General features: G+C 40.1%; 1 protein-coding gene across 1 annotated transcript; it reads right to left on the bottom strand.

Annotated features, from left to right (window-relative positions):
• Positions 1 to 5,574: 5,574 nt before the first annotated feature.
• foxg1b (forkhead box G1b) lies at positions 5,575 to 6,735 on the bottom strand. Its single transcript, XM_054600775.1, has one exon. The coding sequence runs from the start codon at positions 6,733 to 6,735 to the stop codon at positions 5,575 to 5,577; it is 1,161 nt and encodes a 386-aa protein (XP_054456750.1).
• Positions 6,736 to 22,939: the final 16,204 nt, after the last annotated feature.

Here is a 22,939-nt window from a genome sequence, read left to right as displayed (position 1 = left end):
AGACAGGTAGACATGCAGAGACACAGAGAGAGAGAGAGACAGGTAGACATGCAGAGACAGACTGAGACAGAGAGAGAGACAGGTAGACATGCAGAGACAGACTGAGACAGAGAGAGACAGGTAGACAAGCAAAGACAGAGAGAGAGACAGGTAGACATGCAGAGACACAGACTGAGAAAGAGATTAGAGCACAGACTGATACAGACAGAGACTGAGACAGACAGAGACAGATACAGACAGACAGAGACTGAGAGACAGGCAGATGGACAAGCACAGACAGAATCAGAGACAGACATAAGTATACGGACATAAAAGACAAGGAAAGACGAGACAGAGGTTGACTGTATATAGACAAAGACGGACAAGATAGAGATTGACTCAGACAGAGACACACACTGAGAGACAGACAGATGGACGAGCACAGACAGACTCAGAGAGTCAAGCAGAGACGAGATGGACTGAGACACTGAGACAGACTGAAGGACGAGGAGAGTCACAGAGAGATAGTCTTGAAGTCTTTGTTTCTCTGCAGTTTTTATAATTTACAACATAAACTTGTTTTTATCTCCAATTATTATTTAAAATAATATTTTATTATTGTATAGCTTTTTGTGTCTTGAAACATAAATTATTGTCTGAGATGACTAGTAATTTATTACGAAATGTTGGATCTTGATTTATTTATTTATTATACTATAGAGCCTATCTTCATTTGTTTTTCTGTTATTACTTTGTATTTATTTTCCATTATAATGTAATGATTTAATAGATTTTGTTTGAATGTATAAATACACTCTAACTATTGAATATACCATAGGCACATTAATGTTGTTATTGTAATGCCATTATTTATGACCATAAAAGGACTTCAAGCCACTATAGGAACATTAAATGTGTATCATAGTGGTTCAAGCTTAATTATTGTCAATATGGAATATTAAAAGAATAATACAAGACCTTTACAACACCTTAATGTATGATATGTTATCTCACTGAGAACTGAAACAGCCTCATCATAACTATAAGATTATTACAGAAGGCTGCACACAATAAAGAAACGTTTAATGAACTAATGATAGTCATACTATGCTACAGTTTTAAGAAAAAAGTTGATCACAAGTTATTTACTAGCTAATAGTTCTGTGCTGTTGAATAACACATTTACAAACTAATAATATCAAACATAAAATGATCTCTAATTTTAGCCCGTTTTTTTTATTTTTAGGTCAGTACAGCTGGATGTTGGTGGAATATGAACACACGTGGATCATGTGACGTTACACACCGCTCTGAAACTGTGTGTAAAACTCCAGACTCACTGAATGAACTTCAGACTTTACAGAACTGAAATCAGAAAACCGAGAAAGACAAAGATGCTGAAATTAACCTGCAACTAATCAAATAATAAAGACTGAAGCAAACTGCTGCATGATGAGGCCTCTGAATAAATAATGTTATATAACATTGACAGTTCAAACTGCTAAACTGATGTCATAATATCCACTGAAAAATACTAATTTATATTAATATAATACAGCATACTCTGACTCCTCTCCCTTCTCCCAAAATTATTCAAAAATTTCAATCGTAACCCTTCCTGAAATTGGAGTATTAAGGTAAACTTCAAAAAATTTGGGGTAAAAGTCAGGCACCAAAAGAGTAACAAAGATCCTTGTGAAGCTTTTAACAAAAAAAATAATAATCCTGAAAATATATATATCTAAATCATCCTTTGTGCAGCAAGTAAACCTAAAATGTAATAAAAGTCACCTTTAATAAGGTCACATGGTAAGGAATTCCAAAAATTTAAACACAATTGAATGAAGATTTGTCTTTGAATACAAACAAACAATAAACAATAAACTCAGATGTTTAAAACTACCAAAACAGTCATTTCTGTAATTAAATAAAAAAAAAGTGAAATGAATTCACAAAACTCCTCCCTGATATAAAATGTTTTCTGGTTCCTCTGTCTGTAAAAGTGACATTTTTCAATATTGTTATGTTTATTCCTCTACACATCATCAGGCAGAAACTCTGCTTCGGGTTATTTCATCCTTTTTAATCAAGTTTAGTTTCTCTGAAAAACAAACAAACAGACAGACAGCAACGAAAACAGACAGTACAGACTTCATACAGGTGAACGCTAACAACAAAAGTGCCAAAAAAAACAACTTAAACATTTTTTTTTTACAAAACCAAAATGGAAAACTGTGACATGGTGCGAATAAAAACAAAAGAAATACTGGATCAGTTTTTATCCTGCTGCAAATTAACGCCCTTTCCTCTTCTGCAGTCTCTTAATACTACAATTCAATATTTAGATAGGATACTTTTTGTGCTTTTTATTTTCCAATACAATTGTAGTTTTTCTATGTGTTTAACTGCGTGTGTGTGTGTGTGTGTGTGTGTGTGTGTGTGTGTGTGTGTGTGTGTGTGTGTGTGTGTGTGTGTGTGTGTGTGTGTGTGTGTGTGTGTGTGTGTGTGTGTGTCAAGGTCAGCCTCTGTCTGGCTTTTATTTTGGTCAGAGGTTATGTAAGTTTTTGTCTGTCTTGCACTGTAAAAAAAAGAATAGTTAAAAAAGGAGGAGGAATCAGCTTCCGGTCTTCTGTTTGCATGCTTAGCTGTTTGAAATATTAACAGAAACATACAAATTCAAATTTAAAATCAATTTAAACGAAATCAAACATGCAGGTTGTTTACAGTCAAAAGATTTCTATTTATTTTTGCAATAAAAGGCCCCAAACTGACTTAAATAATAATCAATATATTGAATAGTGCAGTTTAATATTATCGCCAGCAGCAACTGGAGGATTTTGAGCTAACTTAGATGGGATATTTTCTTTTATTACGTCTTTGTTTGCTTTTTAATGTAGTAATTCACATAATAATGTCACTTTATGTTGTGCAATTTTCAGTTTTTATATCATTGACATTTTACTGATAAACAGGGATCCTATTGGCCATAAACAGCTGATTTATCAATCAACCTTATCTGCAGTCTCATTTTCTCTACTGGAGCTTTTCTTTGCTTTATTTTTTTGCAAAGGCAACATTTATTAGATCCGGATTGTTTTCCAGAGCTCAGACATTACTGACCTGAGATCTGAGGACGGACCGATCAAGACCACACTGATCAATACTTTGATAGTCAAACGCTGCTCTTTCGGTGTGCTTACAAAAAGAATTGCCTGAACATTAGGATATTTTTATTATAATGCAGTAATGAGGTTCTGTGCACTTTGTTTGAAATGTTCTTTTTAAACAGTGGGGAAGATATCTTTATTTCATTAATATATTTTTTTATCAAATGTGGGCTTTAATGCTGCTAAGAAAACTAAATTCAACTGTAAAAGTTTAAATAATTTCAGATATTATTATTTTACTAGTTTGAGTCATGTGATTCATGTAATTAAATACTGACTAACTTGCACAAAATAATAATTGCAAAGGTAATATTTATTGAGGAATAAAATAATCATTTTGAACCCCCCAAAAAAAAGAAAGAGAAAATCTGATTCACATAACCAGTATTTCCAAATGAGCATGGCTGTGGTGAAAAGACATCTGGGTGCTCTTAGTAAAATAAATATATATCATATCATATCATTATTTTTAAGGTTAATTTCTGGGCTACAAATTACAAAAGCAGACTCTTTATGAATCCTGCAACATTTTTGAAATAAGGTTACAAAAATTAAGTTTAAATAATCAATGGAAAAAAAAAAAATGTCCAGAAAAAAATAATATTGTTTTCAGTTTTTAATCTATAACACCGTGTTTGTCTTTTCACTGAAACCTCGACATCGCTCATATGGGCACATGAAGCATTAGTATCGGGATCAGATTGTCATTGGCCCTTCCCTCCCTGCTGAATCAGCTGATGCTCGTTTCCAAGATGCCATTGAAGCTTGTGTGCTGCTGGTTGCATAATATCGGCCTATCGTTGCAGCTGGATGGAAACCTCGTATCTCCAAATGTGGTAAAGTTCAGAGACTCATTTAACACATCCTCAGGTTCATAAAACCTTCTCAATAATTACAAAAAAAATACAAAATTTGAATTAAACTTTGAATTAAACTAAAAGTGTCTCTATGACAGTTGTCTGTGGAGGAAGGCCATGAGATGCATTGAAAGCTCTGGTGAAGTTGATTTAGAAGTGGAGATTATTTTTGACAAGCTAAAAAATAAAAATATTGTATTTTTTTTTGCCTGACACAAGCTTTTTTGCCTGACACCAGCTGTGTGTGTGTGTGTGTGTGTGTGTGTGTGTGTGTGTGTGTGTGTGTGTGTGTGTGTGTGTGTGTGTGTGTGTGTGTGTGTGTGTGTGTGTGGAGCTGCAGAGATACCTGTGCAGAGGCGTCACTTTAACATTTTACCCGGAAAAAGGAGCTGGTCGGCGGGTCGTTCAAAACGGGATGGAGCTAAAGTGAAGTTTTTTTTATTTATTAATGAAATTGTTTGTATGGCGGCCCTGAGCGCACATGCGCAGGAGGTTTTACGCATTCAGGCCTTTACACACACACACACACACACACACACACACACACACACACACACACACACACACACACACACACACACAGAGGCCTAATCAAACCAAAAAAATCAACCGAGGTGAAACGGACAATCTGGGATTTGATGATGAACAGAAAACATACAAAAACTTGTGTTACAGCTGCGTTGTTTTGCATAATTTTTTTTTACAAATGAAGAGTTTTATTCCAAATATATTTATATCCATTTAATAAAGCTTAACTACAGTTCTGCCGTATTGGAGAAAGTTGGTTTCACTTTTGGATATCATTATTTTGGAAGGAAACTCTTCACAAAGAGAAGTTTTTCTTTATCTTCATGTGATTGTTATTATTATTATTATTATTCGGCCTGTCCGGGGTCAAACCTGAGTAGAGATATGATTTGTAGGCTTATGTTTCCTCTCAAAACCCCTGATTGTTTCTGCTGATTTTAAGGCTTTATTTATTCATTATTTACTTATTCAAAAGTTTTTTTCCTCCCAAAAAAAGAGAAAAAGTTTTGATTGTCTTTTTTTTTTCTTTCTCCTTGATTGTCTCAAAATTCATAAATAATTATTAACCCTGTATGTCTTATTTCACCCCCATCCCTCCCCCTTTTTCCTCAATACTGATAAGTTTACACTGACAAATAGAATTTAAATACATTGTACAATAAATACAAAACATAAATAAATGACTCAAAGTAAGTACTGAAAATCTTTGTACAAGATATAAATAGCTTGAAATATACTTAAAGCGTTACCTTTGGCAAGTCTAGTTTACAGTTGTAGGCTACAACCCGCGGGTAACAAAAGTTTGTCCCTTTTTTTCAAACAATTGCGAGAAAAGAAAAGAAAAAATCCTTCAAAATAAACCCGTTTTGCTCTTCGGGGGGCAGAATATGGCCAGAAAGTTTCACTTCATATATATTTTTTTGATATTTACCACTTATTATTTGCCCCTTAACATGACGTCTTTTGTGCGTCCTCGTCCTGGTGCCATCTATGGAGAGATGGTGATGGAGATGGAGATGGAGATGGAGAAAAGGAGGGAGAGTTCAGTTTAGGAAAGCGTTTGAAGAAGTCACCCTCTTTTGATGGGACAGCACCCCGGGGAACCCCGCAGACATGCCCGTGGAGAAGCCCGGTATGGAGCTGTTTCTGAGGGAGTCCGACAGCAGGGACTGCGGGGAGCTGCTGCTCGCCAAGCCGCCAAACCCTTGTGCTCCCTGCTGGAGGTGCGGATGAGGAGCCGGTCCTCCTCCTCCCGGGGCTGCAGGGTGCTGACTCCCTGAGACAAAGTACCCAGTCTGTCCGGACAGCAGCCCGACCGGCGACGGGCTCATCCCGTACCCGGCCGCCGACCCACCCAGGATGGAGCGACCCAAGTCCCCATTGCTCAGCTGCTCCACTGCGGGCAACAGGGACCCATACCCGGCTGCCTGGTTCAAAAACCCGGGTGTGGATCCATTATAGTGTGGGTGGTGGTGGTGGTGATGGTGCAGGGAGAGGAAGGGAGATATCTGCCAGTAGAGAGGGTTATTGGCCCGGTCGTTAATCCCCAACCCGAGAGGAGCAAAGCGCAGCCCCCGCTTCATGGCCAGCTTGCCCCGGGAGGTGGCGGAGCGTCTCCGGAGCTTCCCGGTGGTTCCTCCGATGAAGACATCATCGCTGCTCGGGTCCAGCATCCAGTAGTTCCCCTTCCCCGGGTCGTCGTAGTGCCTGGGCACCTTCACGAAGCACTTATTGAGGCTGAGGTTGTGCCGGATGGAGTTCTGCCAGCCCTGCTTGTGCTCCCTATAATACGGGAAGTTCTTCATGATGAACTCGTAGATGCCGTTCAGGGTGAGCCTCTTCTCCGGGCTCTGCCGGATGGCCATCATGATGAGCGCGTTGTAGCTGAAGGGAGGCTTGTCATATTTCCCATTTTTATTATTGGTGTTAGTGTTCTGCTCCGGTGTGGTTTTGACACCCTCCTCCTCCTCTTGCTCCTCCTTGGCCGGCTTCTCCAGCTCCAAAGCCGTGGAGTCCTCCTCCGGTGGGTCCAGAGACTTCTCAGAGTCGGAGGTAGGAGAGAAGGTCCCCGGGATGCTGACCACCACCGCGGCCGCAGCAGCAGACACCGGGTCCGGTCTGTCGCACTTGGAGGGCAGCAGGAGGCTCTTGATGCTGAAGGAGGAGGACCGGTGGACGGTCGGCGGGTCTTTTACATCCTCCATGCCCGGTGGCGGGTCTCTCCCAAAAAAAAAGAGGAATAAATAATAATAATAATAATGAAAAAAAACAACAACAACTCCCAAAAAAGCTCGTCCACCTTCGTTATCCGGGGCTGGAAACGAAAGAGAGACAGAGAGGAGAGAGAAAGGAGGGTCAGGATGAGAGATGGAGGAGTGGAGAGAGAGAATAGAGACACACAGAGAGAGAGAGAGAGAGAAATTAGTAATTAAGGAGGTTCCGACTCGCTACATCACAGAGAGGAGGAGCTTCTCCAACTTGCTGATTTTGTCAACAAATCCTCTTTTCTGCTTCTTGCTCTCTCTCTCCGTCCTCCCGTCTCCAGACTGAGACCTTTAACGTCTCTGCTCTCTGTAATCTGTCTCTTTAGGTATTTAGGACGAGAGTGCACCTCACCCCTAAACTCGTGCATGTGACTGTGCCGTGCGTCATGTGCGCTCCTCTCTGTGCATGTGTGCGTAAAATCCATTTCTGGGCTTGTGCGTAAAAGTGTGTGTGTGTGTGTGTGTGTGTGTGTGTGTGTGTGTGTGTGTGTGTGTGTGTGTGTGTGTGTGTGTGTGTGTGTGTGTGTGTAAAAGGCAGTCAGCCTCCTCGGCTTTGTTTTCTCAACGACAGTAATAGTTTGAATTCATGTCGGCAAACAAAGCGCGCTCATGTGTGTGTTTCTGGGTGAAGAGGAGGAGGAGGAGGAAGAGGAGGAGGAAGAGGAGGAGGGGTGAAGCAATGAGCTATTGTCTACTAATAAAAATCATTGTGGAGCACAAACAAACACACACACACACACACACACACACACACACACACACACACACACACACACACACACACACACACACACACACACACACACACACACACACACACACACACAGCCCAGAGGCAGCAGGTCTGATGCTGTAACCAGAGTGCCTCCCTTCGGTAGCAGACAGTAATGCAGAGCAAACCAGTCTGTCTGTTGTCTGCTGTATTCGTATCAGTTCTCTGCACTTATTGAATTTGTATTTGTTTACTGCACTTATCCTATTCATAGTAGTTTGTAGCACTTATTGTATTCGTATTAGTCTGTTGCACTTATTGTTTTCGTAGTAATTTGCCTCTGCACTATACTTTTGCTCTGGTTTATGCTTTAAGATGCTTGTTTAAGAAAGGAGATGCACTTATGACTTCTGGTTCTAGTAGTTCTCTTGAATACCTATGTTGAATACACTTATTGTAAGTCGCTTTGGATAAAAGCGTCTGCTAAATGACTGTAATGTAATGTAATGTAATGTAATATACACTAATAATGTTATGCAATAATAAGAATAAGAAGTTCAGTAAGAATATATAATATGTCTTATTTATTAAACAGATTTTGCTCTTTAATGTCCCTTAAACATATCTCTACAGTGAAGCAAATCACATTAACACTGAGTCAAACCCACAAGATGTTTTTTATACTGACATTCCAGTTTCTGCAGGACATAACTCTGGAGGAGTTTATGCAAATCACATTAACACTGAGTCAAACCCACAAGATGTTTCTTATACTGACATTGAAGATACTGACATCATGTCCTCCATATTGTTTCTGTGAATCTGGAATTTTAGGAACTTCTGGAGGAGTTTATGTTTTACAGTAACACACAAATTACACTGGTGGGTTTTAAAGTCTGTCTTTATGCAAAACAATACGTTTGATGAATTTGTTGATGTCCGCCAGAATATAATATAATATATATGTATGTATACCTTGAAATTTAACATTTTAAAAACAAGTTTATCATTTTCTTATACAACCTTTATAAACTGCGGACCTTTATATATTCTGTAGTGTTATGTTTGGCAGATAACAAAAGATATGTCTCGGGCTGCTGTCTGCAGTAAGAGGTGAATATTAAACCTTGAAATTTATAAAAAATAAAAATCTAAAGTAGACCACCACTTTTCCTACTGCAATGCACATTATAATCACTATTATTTCACCCTGACAGGTAACAAAGGCTCCAGCTCTGCCCGAGTGCGTTGAGTGACCCAAAATAGAGCCCTACCACTGTGGAGCCAGCGTGTCCAGCTAACAGCAGGTGATTGCAGGTGTTCGGAGTGGAGAGAGCACGATACTCAAAAAGGCTGTAAAAGTGGAGCAAACATTTGGATTCTTGTGCCTTCTACAGGAAAGGGAGCAACAAATGACTGGTTAGTGGTGACTTTACTTTTGTGTGTGCGTGTGTTTGTGCGTTGTGGTGTTGTGCTTGTCCTGAGGCCCAATTCTGCCACTGATTGTGTATTAAGTGTTAATAATGAATGTATTTCTGCATTTATCTTTGACACAGTGACCCCTCTTCAGAACAGGTCTTAATCATAAACTGTATAAAATATGGACGTATGTCTCTGTGATGTCACACACATGGGTTTCTTAAGAGCCTCTAAAGTAAGCGGCTCCAAAGCCAACAGGAGCCGGGCCGGGCTTTGAAGCACATTTTATTGTGGCCAAAACGGTGGAATCACAACTTCCTGGTCTGTCACATGATGCCATGGGGCCAAAAATACTTTTTCTCATAGACTTACATTGGGAAAGAGACATCTGTATATGAACTGATAACATTTTTTTGAGGTATATAAACATCCCAGCATGTAAAATTGAATAGCCCTCATTTAAATCATCAATTTCATTTTTCATAACTGAAACTTTTTTGTCTTCATGCACCACTGAGCAACTTTCAAAGAAATGGAAAAAAGGCCCTTCCTCAAACGCTGTATCCATCCATGGTGGCTCCATCTGTCGCCATCTTGGCAGTGAATACACAGCCTAACCTTATTGGCTGGTACGGCACCCGCATGTCACTCACAGCAGCCCCACCCTCAAGTCTGCATAACTTTAAAATATAACTTAAACAGTAAATAACATAAAATATCACCCCATGCACAGTTTTCATGAATGGGGGTATTAGTTATTGAGACCAAAACTGTTTTGGTATCAGGCTGTATGTTGATTTCTGCTGTAAAGTTGGGCATTGACATAACATGGGGGTCTATGGGGAGTAAATAGCTTTTAGAGCCTCAAGTGGTTATTTGATGAACTGCAGCTTTTTGCACTTCAGCTTTGGCTTCATTTCCCAGCACTGAAGTTTGCTGAGTGTTCCTAATCATCAGGTAATAAAGTCTGAACCATCTGAAGGTCATTGAGTCTGATGACCAGTCGACACAGTAAGCGTGTTGATCTCTGCTTTCCTTGGAATTCAGGGTTCAGGGAGCTGTTATGAAAAAACAAGAAACCCTGGCAGACCTCTGTATCCTTCCATCAAACTGTTTTTTAAGAAAAGTTCACCCACTTAACTTTTAAAAATACAGTTTAGAGAGTAATCCTAGCTCTAAATATTTCTCTTAAACAGTCCAAATAATCTTTATTTATTCATCGGATATGAATGATAGTTTCTCTAATGCAGAATGGAAGACACAGCTGGTCATGTTAAACAATGACAACACAACACAAGTTTAAAGAATCAAGTGATCAGTTATTTCATTAGTTGATCAACAAAAATTGTCAATAACTATTCTAATAATCAATGAATCACTAGATTTTCCAGCTTCTCCACTCAGACAATCTGCCATTTGTTATAATTGATGTCCCTTATTATTGAGGTTCAAAAGAGTTGAAATCCATTTAATTTCAACAAATGAAATCTACATGTAAATATTAATTTTGGATTTTTGAGACAACAGGTTTTTACAAGCTGCGTTCTTTGACACACGCTGAGCTGTGTGATCGTTTGTTTACACTCACTGCAGATTGTGTATGACAACAGAGCTGAAATCCAGATTAAACACACGCACGCACGCACACACACACACACACACACACACACACACACACACACACACACACACACACACACACACACACACACACACACACACACACACACACCACATCTTCCTCCTCCAATCTGTTGTATTAAATCTCTGCTGTGTTTTTGTACCAGATGGTGTTTCTGTTTAACTGGATCTGAACCTCCAACAAAGGCTCTGTTTGGGCTGCGTTCACAAGCATGAAGACACAGGTTAACACAAACACACACACTTTGATTCAAAACAGTACATTCTGAGTTTGCCTGAGCATTGATGGTGGTTTATTAGTGACATTTCAGACGCTTTCACTTTCAGTTTTAACCTCCAAAAGAAGAGCTTTAGATAATCTGGGTCGGTTTCTTTCCAACTTCTCAGATTGTCTGACTTAGTGAGTACAATCTTATTAGTACAAAACTACAAGAATAAGACCGGAGTTAGTAGAAACTGGAATTATCCTTTAAAGAGAACGGCACAGGAATAAGTATCATTAAAGACATCCTTGCTGCCAGTACTCAGTGTGCGCTTCCATTAATTATTAGAGGCTTAATCTCCTCCATTAAGGTAAGCAGGCTGTACTGTGAGCTTGCAACGTAAGGAGAAATTCCATCCATCTTCGTATCCTGCTTATCCCTTGCAGAGTGGCGGGGGGCTGGATGCCCTATTACTCTGGGCAAGATGAATGTCGCCAGTCCAGCACATGACTGACACAGATATATAAACACATTCACACGCAATGAGCAGGGATTCAGACAGCCCTGTGTTATTAAAACAGCCAAATAGGTCCAGGTTGATAATACTCTCGGAAAGGATTTAACAACTCTGGAGATGGTGAAGGTAAACTGAAGAAATTTCCGCTGTTCACGTTACAAAGTAATCCATCAGAACATGTTGTCAACCACAGCTCCATGACCCTGCATTACAAGTTGAGGCCTGGCTCAATGTGTTGTTTTACCAGAGTCCTGCAGGAATAGCTCCATTCAAATTTTCATGCAGTGCGTCTGAACGTGACCTAATGCAAAGCTGAACGAGTTTAAAATTCCCGGTCATTTTTAAACTCAGTTTTAAAAATGAGCTAATATATCGTTCCTTCCCAAGGTTTTCCATAACAATTTTTTTTTTACCAGAGATGCATTTGATTTTAAAAACAGAACTGCAGTTAATCTTGCTTATTTATTATTTCCTATTTCATTATATTGTAGTCGTAGTTTACAGTCTGCAGTGCTTGCGGATCTGTGAGGCTGTACTCAAAATGACAATGCTAACATCCTGATGTTTAGCAGTTATAATGTTTGCCAGCTTAGCATGTTAGCATACTAACATTTACTAATTGACACCATCACACAAAGCACATCTGAGGTCATTAGTTCTGTAGGTAGGTGCTAAACATTTGCTTGTTTCAGCCTCTAAAATGTGAATATTTTCTGCTTTTCTTTGTTATACATGTTGGTAACCTGTGTATATTTTGGACAGGTGTGTTATGCGGCTTTGAGCAACATCCTGCTCTCGTAATGATGGACCTCCTGGTGGCTAACAAATCAAATGATTTCTTAAGTTTCTGTAGCCCTGTTGTGACAGACGAACTTCCCAGAACTCTTATCCTTCTCGGTCAGACACTTTCAGTGTCGGTGTCAGTTTTTCCGCTGGCTGAGCTCGCCACCAGCTGCACAGATTACAGAACTGTTGCCAAAACAGCAAAAGTATTTATGAGCAGCTTTTAAGAGTTAGATTATCATGAGTCTGGTCTCACAAAACATGAACTTGGCTGACTCCTTCGTTAACTCGCCCACTGTCATGAGCGCTCTGTTGAGGAGGAGGACAGAAACCTTTTTTTACATTACTCATCTCTCCATGTAGCTGTTAGCGAGCGCTCCAAACTTCAGGACCAGCTGCTGTTTTCTAGGAAGACGTGAATCACATTGAAGGTCTGATCCTTTTCTCGTTCTTCTTGCTTATGTCCAAAGCTGCAGCCACATGATGAGGATTATGATGTGTCATCTTTTTCTTGCCAAATAACCTAACATTTCATGATAGCTAAAAAAGAACACGTACTTTTTGAGAAGCAACACTTTTCATGACTTTTAATTAGAACAACACTAGTACAGTTTAATTGACTTTACGTAACTCCCTACCGTGTACGTGGTTTTTAGCTCTATGCCCGTCATTGTAAAATCTCCTCACAAAAATATACTTTCATGCTCAAAAAAAAAAATTCTCAGTAATTTCCTCAAACAGTTGGTCACTGTAGTTCTTACCAAACAAACAGAAGGAAAAAGTGCATTCCTAGGGGACTATTTTCAGCGACGAATTAATCCACATTTGGTGCTCTAGTGAATATTTGTTGCAGCAGGACGGTGTGTGTAGGATTTATTCAAAATGAACTACAGTGAGTGTGTTCATGGTAACAAAGGACTGGCTCATTGATGTGTTTTTAATAGTTTCTGAATAACAATAAAGCTGTATGGCACAGAGGAAGAAGATATATCAGGCTTTGATTCACACACAATACCTTTTAGTAGATTCATTCAGTGTTGGTTTTGGTGTTTGGGATTTGTTGACAATAACAGCAGCATACACCAAACGGAGACAATCGGCTACTTTTTGGTTCTATGCTAACGTTACTTCTGCTGTCAGAAGGTTATCACAGTGGAGAATCGTGATAGTACTAGTTTTAGCTACCTCTCTCTGTCACATGACAGCTTGAGATAGCAGGAAGAGGCGGACTGAAGTTATACAAATATGCGTTGCCAGATTGGGAGGCTATTTTTTATTTAATTGTCAGGAAGAGGGAACTTTCTGAATAATTTGCGAGGTTTCACATTGGTCTAAATGTATCAAGGCTGATCACCATGTCTGATACTTCTAATCACGTTCTCTCACTCTGCGTGTATCTATAACTTCATTACCAGGAGGTTATTCCTGATCCAGATTAGATATCCAGATACAGGTCACATGTTAATACCAAGTGGAGACTGGGTTCAGAAAGTAGATCTACCAGTGATTGTGTATGTCTAGAATCAGATAATAAACTTCACAGTTTTATGGCTATTAAGCGAAAATAACCAAAATATTTAAGTTTGCAATATTTCACATGGAATAAAAAGACAAATTTGGGCGGTAAACGTCTTAAAACCATTAAGGCATTCCTTATATGTGTGTGTGCAGTGTAATGGCAATAAATCATTAATCTCCATATAAAATAATAATTTCCAAGTATAAAATAATGATGTCACAACCACCCACGCACGCATGTACATCGAGGGCTACACATGTAAGTGGAGCTAAATGGGAAGAGCGAGCATTAACACTAGCAGGATTACAGATTCAGTTCCCACCAGAGACCAGCTGGTTCTTTAAGTGTTTGCAGACTGGATATGTTTTGTCAGCTCTCATGAAATCGTCCAACAAACTGTATCCACATCATGTTCAGTAGAACGTACAGCCTGAGGATTGATGCGTGTTCATTTATTTGGCTTAAAGTAATGTTTTTTTTTATAATTATCTACGCCAGGAAGATCATGCGATTGGTGGCGTGTGTTGCACGTGCATCTGTGAGTGAATGAGTGAGCGAGTGAGTGTGCACCTCTGTGTCTGTCCACGGCAAATCTTGTATTCTGCTCCAGCAAACTGCATAATATTTGGGGAGCCCTGTTTTGACTGCTGCTCGAGGCCCTCTTGTGGTTGCGGTGGCTCAGACGTTCTCAAAACACCTTTTATCGCCTGTTTCATGCTTCCATTGACTGCCTGCTGACTCATTACTCACTACTTTTAAGCGGCCCCTGGCCAGTAGGGGATAGTAGTGATAACACAGTGGAGGGGATCTCCAACCCTGCCCCCAAATTACCACTCTGCGCCAACGGAATGAGCAACTCAGCCGCTGCTTTGATGGCAAACAGCTTAGTGAGTTTAATTTTGTTTCTTGCAAGATTCTATGAAGGGTACTATACTATGACTTCGCTCCGATAGCTTGCATTCATTACCGATTGTTCTTCAGTTTGAATGAAGTGTGTTTTTACAACGCTTTACAGCCCATTAGTTGCGTACATCACCGGTTGTAAGTTGGCTCACTTTTAATGTTTTGTATAATGTGTTTGGCAAAAACATGTATTTGCAAAGCATTATGAAGAGCATTATTCTGATCATAAGTTTAGTGTATGTAATCACAAAATCATAGAAATCTGAATACCAAGAGATCTCTGAACTACTGCTCTAGGGATTCAGAGGCCCGTTCACTGTTTTGTGAACCAGGAAATCTATGTCAAGTAATTCATCAATAGTTTGTTGGAAACTATGATGGGATCTGACAGCATGTCAGTCAGTATGAAACATCAGCAATGTTGTTTTTCAAGCATGAGCTGCCGTCCCAACTCGACAGCCATATCTTTGACCTTTGTGCCGGGTCTTTGATTGACCTCTGTCATCGCAGTTTGGAAGGTTGACGTCACCAACTGGATTTCCAGGACGCTCTCTATTTCAGAAATACCTCTCAACCTGATTTTGTTTACTTTTCAGGTACCTATGCCCGTCTGTCATCAACCAAATCTCAAACAAACTGTGACAGATATGACAGCATCATCTGCGAACAGTATCAAAATCGCTTATCGGGCATGACATGAGCCAACTCCAAATGGTTTAAAGTTTAAACTAAACTGTTTTACGGAGAGGCGGAGGGAGTCTCAGTGTAGAAATGAGGACAGTGGATGGGGACTTACTTCCTGTCAAAGCATGTTAAGAGCTGTACTGTACCACGGTAACTCCCTCTGGAGGGTACAGTGCAGGGAGGAGATGGGTCCTGGTCCTTCATGTTGGCGATATTATTACAGCCTGAGCCCTTACACCGAGAGACGCCAAACTAAATCAGGCTGACTCGCCGGCAGCGTCGGGGTCGTCCAAAGTTCACAGCTATTATTAGCACAAGGCGTTGGAGTATAATCCTTGAACACACACACACACACACACACACACACACACACACACACACACACACACACACACACACACACACACACACACACACACACACACACATACACATACATTACTCCTCACATACAACAACACATATACCTGCTCACAGAATATAAGTACAGAGATACATGCAACCCCTACAAGGCTTTGTTCACACACACACACACACGCACTGAAGTGCAAGGAAACACCTACTGTACATACTTGTCATAGAGAGAATGAGGAGGAGGAGTTTAGGGCAGAAAGGAGTAGGAGGAGGAGGAAGGAAGGCCTGGTTGGCATCAGCACCCATGTTGCCACAAGGCAGAGAGACAACAAAGCGTCCGTTACAAATCAAAACATTCGGTTGATTCATTCTGGGATGTTTTACTTTCCTCCTCCTCCTCCCTCCCTCCCTCCTTCTCCATCCCTCCTTCTCCTCCCCCTTCTCCCTCTCTGTTGTGTTTGGGATGCTCACACACTGACCTACATTGGGAAAACAGTGACGAAATGGGGGGCTTGTGAGTTTGCTTGTGTGCGGTTGGTTATGCCAAGTTGGTGAGTGCATGCGAGGGTTTGTTTGTTTATGCATACATGCATTTAATCTTTGTTTGTGCATGCATATGTCAGTATTTTAAGACAATGTATTCTATGATATGCAATATGCAGCATGTGGCAGCATGTGGTCACTGCTGGTGTCTGAAGGAAACCTGCTGCCGTGTTAATCTTACCAGGGTCATGACATTGGTGTGGAAACTGTTCATTTTAAAAATAAACTATGGCATGTTTAGGGAATACTTTGACTCTCTCTCTCTCTCTCTCTCTCTCTCTATATATATATATATATATATCTATATATATATATATATATATATATATATATATATATTTGCAGCTGGAGTCAGGATGTGGTTAGCCTAGCTTAGCAGAAAGCCTGGAAGCAATTAGCCTGGCAGTTAAAAAAATCTATCCCCAACGATGCATCTTGCTTGTTTAATCCATACAATGTGACAGTGACTCAGGGATTCATTGTCCAGCTGCAGATATTTACCAATCTATTATTTTGTGTTTGTGTGTCATGACACATATTTCACACCGCATCAAGCAGTTAACGAGGCGGAAGATTAAAACACACACACACACACACACACACACACACACACACACACACACACACACACACACACACACACACACACACACACACACACACTTTACCCTCTGTTCGCCTCAGGGCTGTTCATTCAGCTTTGCACAAAATATAAATATAAATTATAAGGTTTAACAAAAAGATTAATTATAGATACAGCCACTGAATCCATAGTCACTCAATCCATAAATATTCAGATATAAATATATACATACATTATAAATATAAAGGGATAATTCAAATGTCAAACATTAGTTTTTGTGGTTGTTCCAGCAAGGTCACCTTACATTGAATTTCATTTTCTGAAATAATCTTTGATATTCATCAACTAATATTAAAGAAAACTGTATTAATAACATTCCAGGTGTTATTATTTTGTATGAGAAGCGGTTCAAATACAATTACAGATTCTTGTGTGTACTAGCTGTTCGTTCCACTGTTGTTATTCTGCTAATTCCTCTTCTTTTTATGCATTTTTTGCTCTCTATCTGTGTGTGGTTGCCTGACGTCCACATGTTCTGTGATTAGCAGGTGTTTCTGCTGCTGTTGACTCTGAACCGACTCGAGGTGTCCTCATGTCCACCGTTCAGCCCGCTTTACACCCAAAGTGGATTAATGGGTCAATTTAGCGAAGTTCATCCAGGGTTCAAGTTACAGTTCAAATAGAGTTCAGCCGAGTGGCGACGGAGGGGCGGAGGGAGAGCCTGAGCCGCTCTGCTGGAAAACATACAGAGATAGAAACAGAACGATCAAAACAGAACAGAGATAGAAATGCAGAGCGATCAAACAGAGCAGAGTTATAAACACAGAACCCTAAAAACACTACAAACAGAGCAAAGATACAAACAGAACCATAAAAACACAAAGAAAGAACAGAGATAGAAACAGAACCGTAAAACAGAACATAGATACAAACACAGAACCCCTTAAAACATGAAGAAAGAACAAAGATAAAGAACAGAACCATAAAAACAGAACAGAGATACAAACACAGAACCAAACAAACAGAAAAGTGATACAAATGCAGAACCGTACAAACACAGGACCATAAAGACAGAAAAGAGATACAAACAGAACCGTACAGCCAGAACCACTAAACCATTAAGACAGTTAGGACTAGAAAACTGAACATTATTATTTATTATGACGACAGTAAGCCCTGAAATGTGTGGGGCGTTCCAGAAATGCCCTTTCCATCTGACTCGTGTCATTACTTGTCTTGTTGACACTAAAGGTTGCTGTTGGCTATTGTTCTCTTTGCTTACACAAAATACAGAAAACTAGTGAGCCAAGCTGGACGGATAATGACACCAAAACCCTCTGAGAAGTTATGTGAGGAAGTGTTTTTTAATTGCTGACTCAGCCTGCAGTCACATTAAAAACGTCAACACTGCAGTGTAAGTTAGGGTTAAGCTATGCGAGATGGCATTCAATTACTGAACTTGTGAATCTCTACAAGAACCTAAAATAAAGTTTTGTTTGAACAATAGGTCTAGATATAGGAACAAATTTAGTCTTTACAGATTTCTTTCACCATCAGTGTTAATTTACTCAAGTCAGAGCAACAATCATGTTTCATTGAAGCAATCCCGACTGAACAAAACTGGACAATTTGCTGTTTGTCTCTTTCTGCCAAGTTAATTTGTACACTGAAATATTCACACGTTCAAACTCCAGCTAAGCAGTTGTCTTAAGCACCGGAGCCTCCTCTGAAATATGGATTATGGACATGATGAATTATGCTACACGGCGTGTTTGATTGTGCCGCCGCTGCTGGGACCTGAGATCGGCGTGAGGCGGGCACAGCGTCCGACTTATTCATGAGATGCAGCTGGAGCTCCAGAGACCCTGCAGCTCAGCGCTACTTTAGCTCCTTGAACCCCCAGCTCAGGATTTAGCTGCAGGACTTAACTGAAGGGTTGAGGCCCGTTTGGCGGTGAGGTCAGGGATCAAGGAGATGAATCAGTTGATGTTCTGAAGGCGGACGACAGAGAAGACGCTGATGTCTAGTCTGTTAAAATGAACTGCAATTTATTGGTTCTGTGTAAATGGACACGCATTGACTTTTTTTTTCTTTCATGTTGCTACGGACTAAAACAAGGCCACTGGGAAGTTTATCAGGATCTGTTGTTGTGGTGGACAGACAAAAGAAACGCATCCATGTTACTATGAAACTGTCAGAGTTAGTGACGGAGTATTAAATATTGAGAAAGACCACTTATGATGGACTGAGGGGAGGTTGATTTGTCCAACAAAGACAGGACTTTGGACCATGAGATGGGTGTTCGAGACCACACATCCCACAATGTTGTTGTGTTTTCATTGCCTATAAAGCTAGCATTCGTGACTGTTTTCCTAAACATAACTGTGCATAGTTGTTTTAAGCCCAACCATGATGTTTTCCTTAAACCTAACTTAAGTTGTATTGTTGCCTAAACCTAACTTTTGTTTTGTAACGTCATGTCGTCCCAAAAAAGAAGTCGTCCTGGGTCCTGTACACAAAAACAATAAATTGCATTTCCTGACTATTTCACAAACTGCCATGGGACTGTGTTGTAATTCTAGTCCTTTGCAAATAGCTCTAAAGCCCCATTGGGACTGGATTAGTTTCTCTAGACCAGGTGGGATGACTTTAACATTACTTGAGCTGGTGCATGATTTTAAACCCGTCCATAGTGCGTATGTGGGTATTTTTCCCCCTAGCCCCAGTAATACTCCACCCCACTATGAACTGCTGTAATTTAAATCCCATCCGTAGTGACATCCTTCTTTTTAAATGAGAATCCCTGAGTTTGTTTCTGTGGAAAGAGCTGCTTTGTATTTTTATGAAATTTGACTTTTGTGTGAAAATTGAGGAAGTCAAAAATGTGGTTTCTTTTCTATTCTGATAGATGGAAACACACATATATGCCTATCCGAGGACCAATATGACGACAGAAACAGTTAAAGTTCGGGAGGTCAAGACCCCACAGAGGCTCATCAAATGTGCTGTTTTAATGTCACCTACTGTATTTTGGCTTTTTCCGGCTGAATGTCCACGTCTCCTACAGATCACATGCTGTAATTTCATGATTGTCATCTGCAACGATGAGTTGAACTACAGAGGAGCACAGTGAATATTTTATTATTCACCTCCCCCTGTAATGTTAATCCCGTTCAAATGGGGCTTATGTAACAATGCTGCCTTTATTTGTTAGAGTGATGGCTGAATGAGAGCAGAGAGGAACTACCCTGATGTAGGGAAGCCGAATCAAGCACTGGGAGATGGAGAGGGATGGAGAGAGAGCCCATGCGATAGTTACTCAGTGGATCGATCCACCAGGTTCATCATGTTCTAGAGAAGTCACACGAGTTAGTTATCAATCGTTCAGTTAGATCTTTTGAGGAATTAACAGCCGCATCGAGTGAATTGTACAAGATCACAATCAAACACAAAAAGCTTTGAGACTGTCCTTTTTAAAGAAAAAAAGCACTGGTTCTTCAAATGCATAACTTATGTTTCGTAGTTGTTTGTTTTTATCAGATGAGAACCTCTTCTGCCTGGGTTATTATGACATGAACGTCTCAGAAGGGAAGATGGAAGAAGGTTAAGGTGGACCATCAAAACAGCAAAGCATGTAGCCTTGAGAAGAGAGCCGACTGATTGCATCCTGTATTTTACCAACATGGAACATTTGTTTCTTTCCACCTAGTTCTTCCCTGAACGTTACCACATTGTTATTGTGCCAAAACTTAACCAAACCTTTCAACATCTCAGAAGCGGATCAGAAAACAGTCACACACACACACACACACACACACACACATTACACACACACACACACACACACACACACACACACACACACACACACACACACACACACACACACACACACACACACACACACACACAGGCATCCTATGTCTTGTTTGGACTGCGAGGAGTCAGACACCAACTGACCGGACAAATGTTCTTTTGCTTTTTCTCTCAAACACTGCCCCTGGCCAACACTCAGTTGTGTGTGTGTGTGTGTGTGTGTGTGTGTGTGTGTGTGTGTGTGTGTGTGTGTGTGTGTGTGTGTGTGTGTGTGTGTGTGTGTGTGTGTGTGTGTGTGTGTGTGTGTGTGTGTGTTTTGACTGTGTGTGTCGGTTGTTGCACACCCTCCAGGTCTGTGTGTATTGTAGCGGCCCACTGCTCCTGTGTCCTTTGATTAAGGTCAATTTGGTAACCAGAGTTGGCAACACACACGCACACACACACACACGCACGCACACACACACACACACACACACACACACTTACATTCATACAATTCTACTCATCCGTCCTAAATTAATGTGTGACATTTTCACTTTTGACAATAGCACATAGGAAGAGGAGGAGAGATGTATTTTAATGGATGATGGATAAAATGTGTTAAAAAGATAGCATGTCCTGGCTTCAAATCTTTCTATAAAAAAAAGGAAAACTAAAACAATGGAACTACAGAACATTAACCATAGATGTTCACGCAATTTAGAATAAATATTTCAGGTGCTTTAAAACCTGAACCTCGTTAAGTGAAGGTCCTGTAAATGTTACCTGTTCGTCTCACAGTCATTTTTAGTGAAAAAGGCAAAAGGCCATTTCACTCGTTCAGACTTGTAACACGTCCGTAATATTTTCAACTCAGTACAAATGTGAAGTGAACACTGTCACATAAAGGCCACCGTATGGTTAAAGGAATAGTTTGATATTTTGAGGAAGATCAAACCAAGCCAGCAGCATGCTAATTTAGCTTAGCATTAAGACAGGAAACGTGGAATAGGCTAACGATTTCCTCCTTCCAGCAGCTTTAAAGCTCACTAATGAACACGTTGTAGCATGTTACTGTATCTTCCTGGAGATTGATCTGGATTCACGTGTCTATGACAATGTTGTTGTTGGTCTCGTGTCCTATTAAGTACCTGAGTCCCTTTTATGTGAAAGACATGATCAGTTACACTTCAAAACATGATAAAATTCTGAATTAAAAGCCTTCAAAATAATGTAAAACCCTAAAGGAATAGTTTGATATTTTGGAGAAACTTCTTGTTAACTTACTTTCTATTTATATACATTTAGTTTATATATTTATACCTGTAATTTGCTGGATGCCTGGCAGCCTGCAACCCAATAAAAAGACTTTGGTGCAAATCCACGTAAAACTGTAAACTATCCTTTTTTTTAACAGATTAAACTAACTTTAGAAGTGCTGGCAGTGGGGTGATTTTGTTACCAGAGCCAGGCTTGGTTTATTTCCCTCAGTTTGCAGTTTTCAAGCTACGCTAAGCTAAGCTAACTGGCTGCAGGTTGGAGCTTCATATTTACCGTATAGACATTAGAGTGGAATTCATCTTGTTGCCTAACTCTTGGCAAGAAAGTGAATATTAGTTAGTATTAGTATTTCTGAAAATTGCAGGCCTTTTTGTTAAAACAATATATAAATGATCAGAGTCAAAATATACCGTTCACATCAGAGAGCATCTTCAAGACTTCACATTTGATTGATTTTTTTCCAATCTCTGCCGCAGTAGAAGTGTATTTTAATTAATGTGCTTTTGTGTTTTCTATCCAGATAATGCACTTGAAAAGTAAATATATATATATATATATCGATTTATGTTCTCCAACATGACCGACTTACATCACTAAATGTGAACCGTTTATGATAAAGACCCACAAGGCTTAATAAAATGTGTGATATAGGCTATAAGTAGGTTAGTATATGACGATGGCGAATGTGAACCTGATGACCGTAATCTATCTCATATACGTCCTGTTCTCTTAATGCATCTGAGACTGTACGCTGCTGCTGTCGAGTCACATCGAATCAGAGAATCCTCCCTGCTTATTGTTTCACTTACTGTGTGTGTGTGTGTGTGTGTGTGTGTGTGTGTGTGCGTGTGTGTGTGTTTGTGTAATGCTAACGTAAGAGTCCAGCATGTAACTGTGTGTGTGTGTGTGTGTGTGTGTGTGTGTGTGTGTGTGTGTGTGTGTGTGTGTGTGTGTGTGTGTGTGTGTGTGTGTGTTGGATGACATTACTAAAAAGAGTCGACATGTTACACAGCAGTGGAGGCTTTAAACCTTCCAGCACCCAACACACACACACACACACACACACACACACACACACACACACACACACACACACACACACACACACACACACACACACACAGCCCCTAAGCTTGGCTCTGTGCCCGTATGCATGACAAGACCTCTGAGACCCCCTAAACACACACATACACACGCGCACACACAC

The sequence above is a fragment of the Anoplopoma fimbria genome, chromosome 6 (genome assembly GCF_027596085.1).
Source record: "Anoplopoma fimbria isolate UVic2021 breed Golden Eagle Sablefish chromosome 6, Afim_UVic_2022, whole genome shotgun sequence".
In the NCBI taxonomy this organism is placed as follows: Eukaryota; Metazoa; Chordata; class Actinopteri; order Perciformes; family Anoplopomatidae; genus Anoplopoma; species Anoplopoma fimbria.
This window is presented reverse-complemented; position numbering and strand designations above follow the sequence as displayed.

Bases quoted from the DNA above. Each gene is read 5' to 3' on its own strand.
- foxg1b (XM_054600775.1), bottom strand. From the start codon at position 6,735: ATGGAGGATGTAAAAGACCCGCCGACCGTCCACCGGTCCTCCTCCTTC.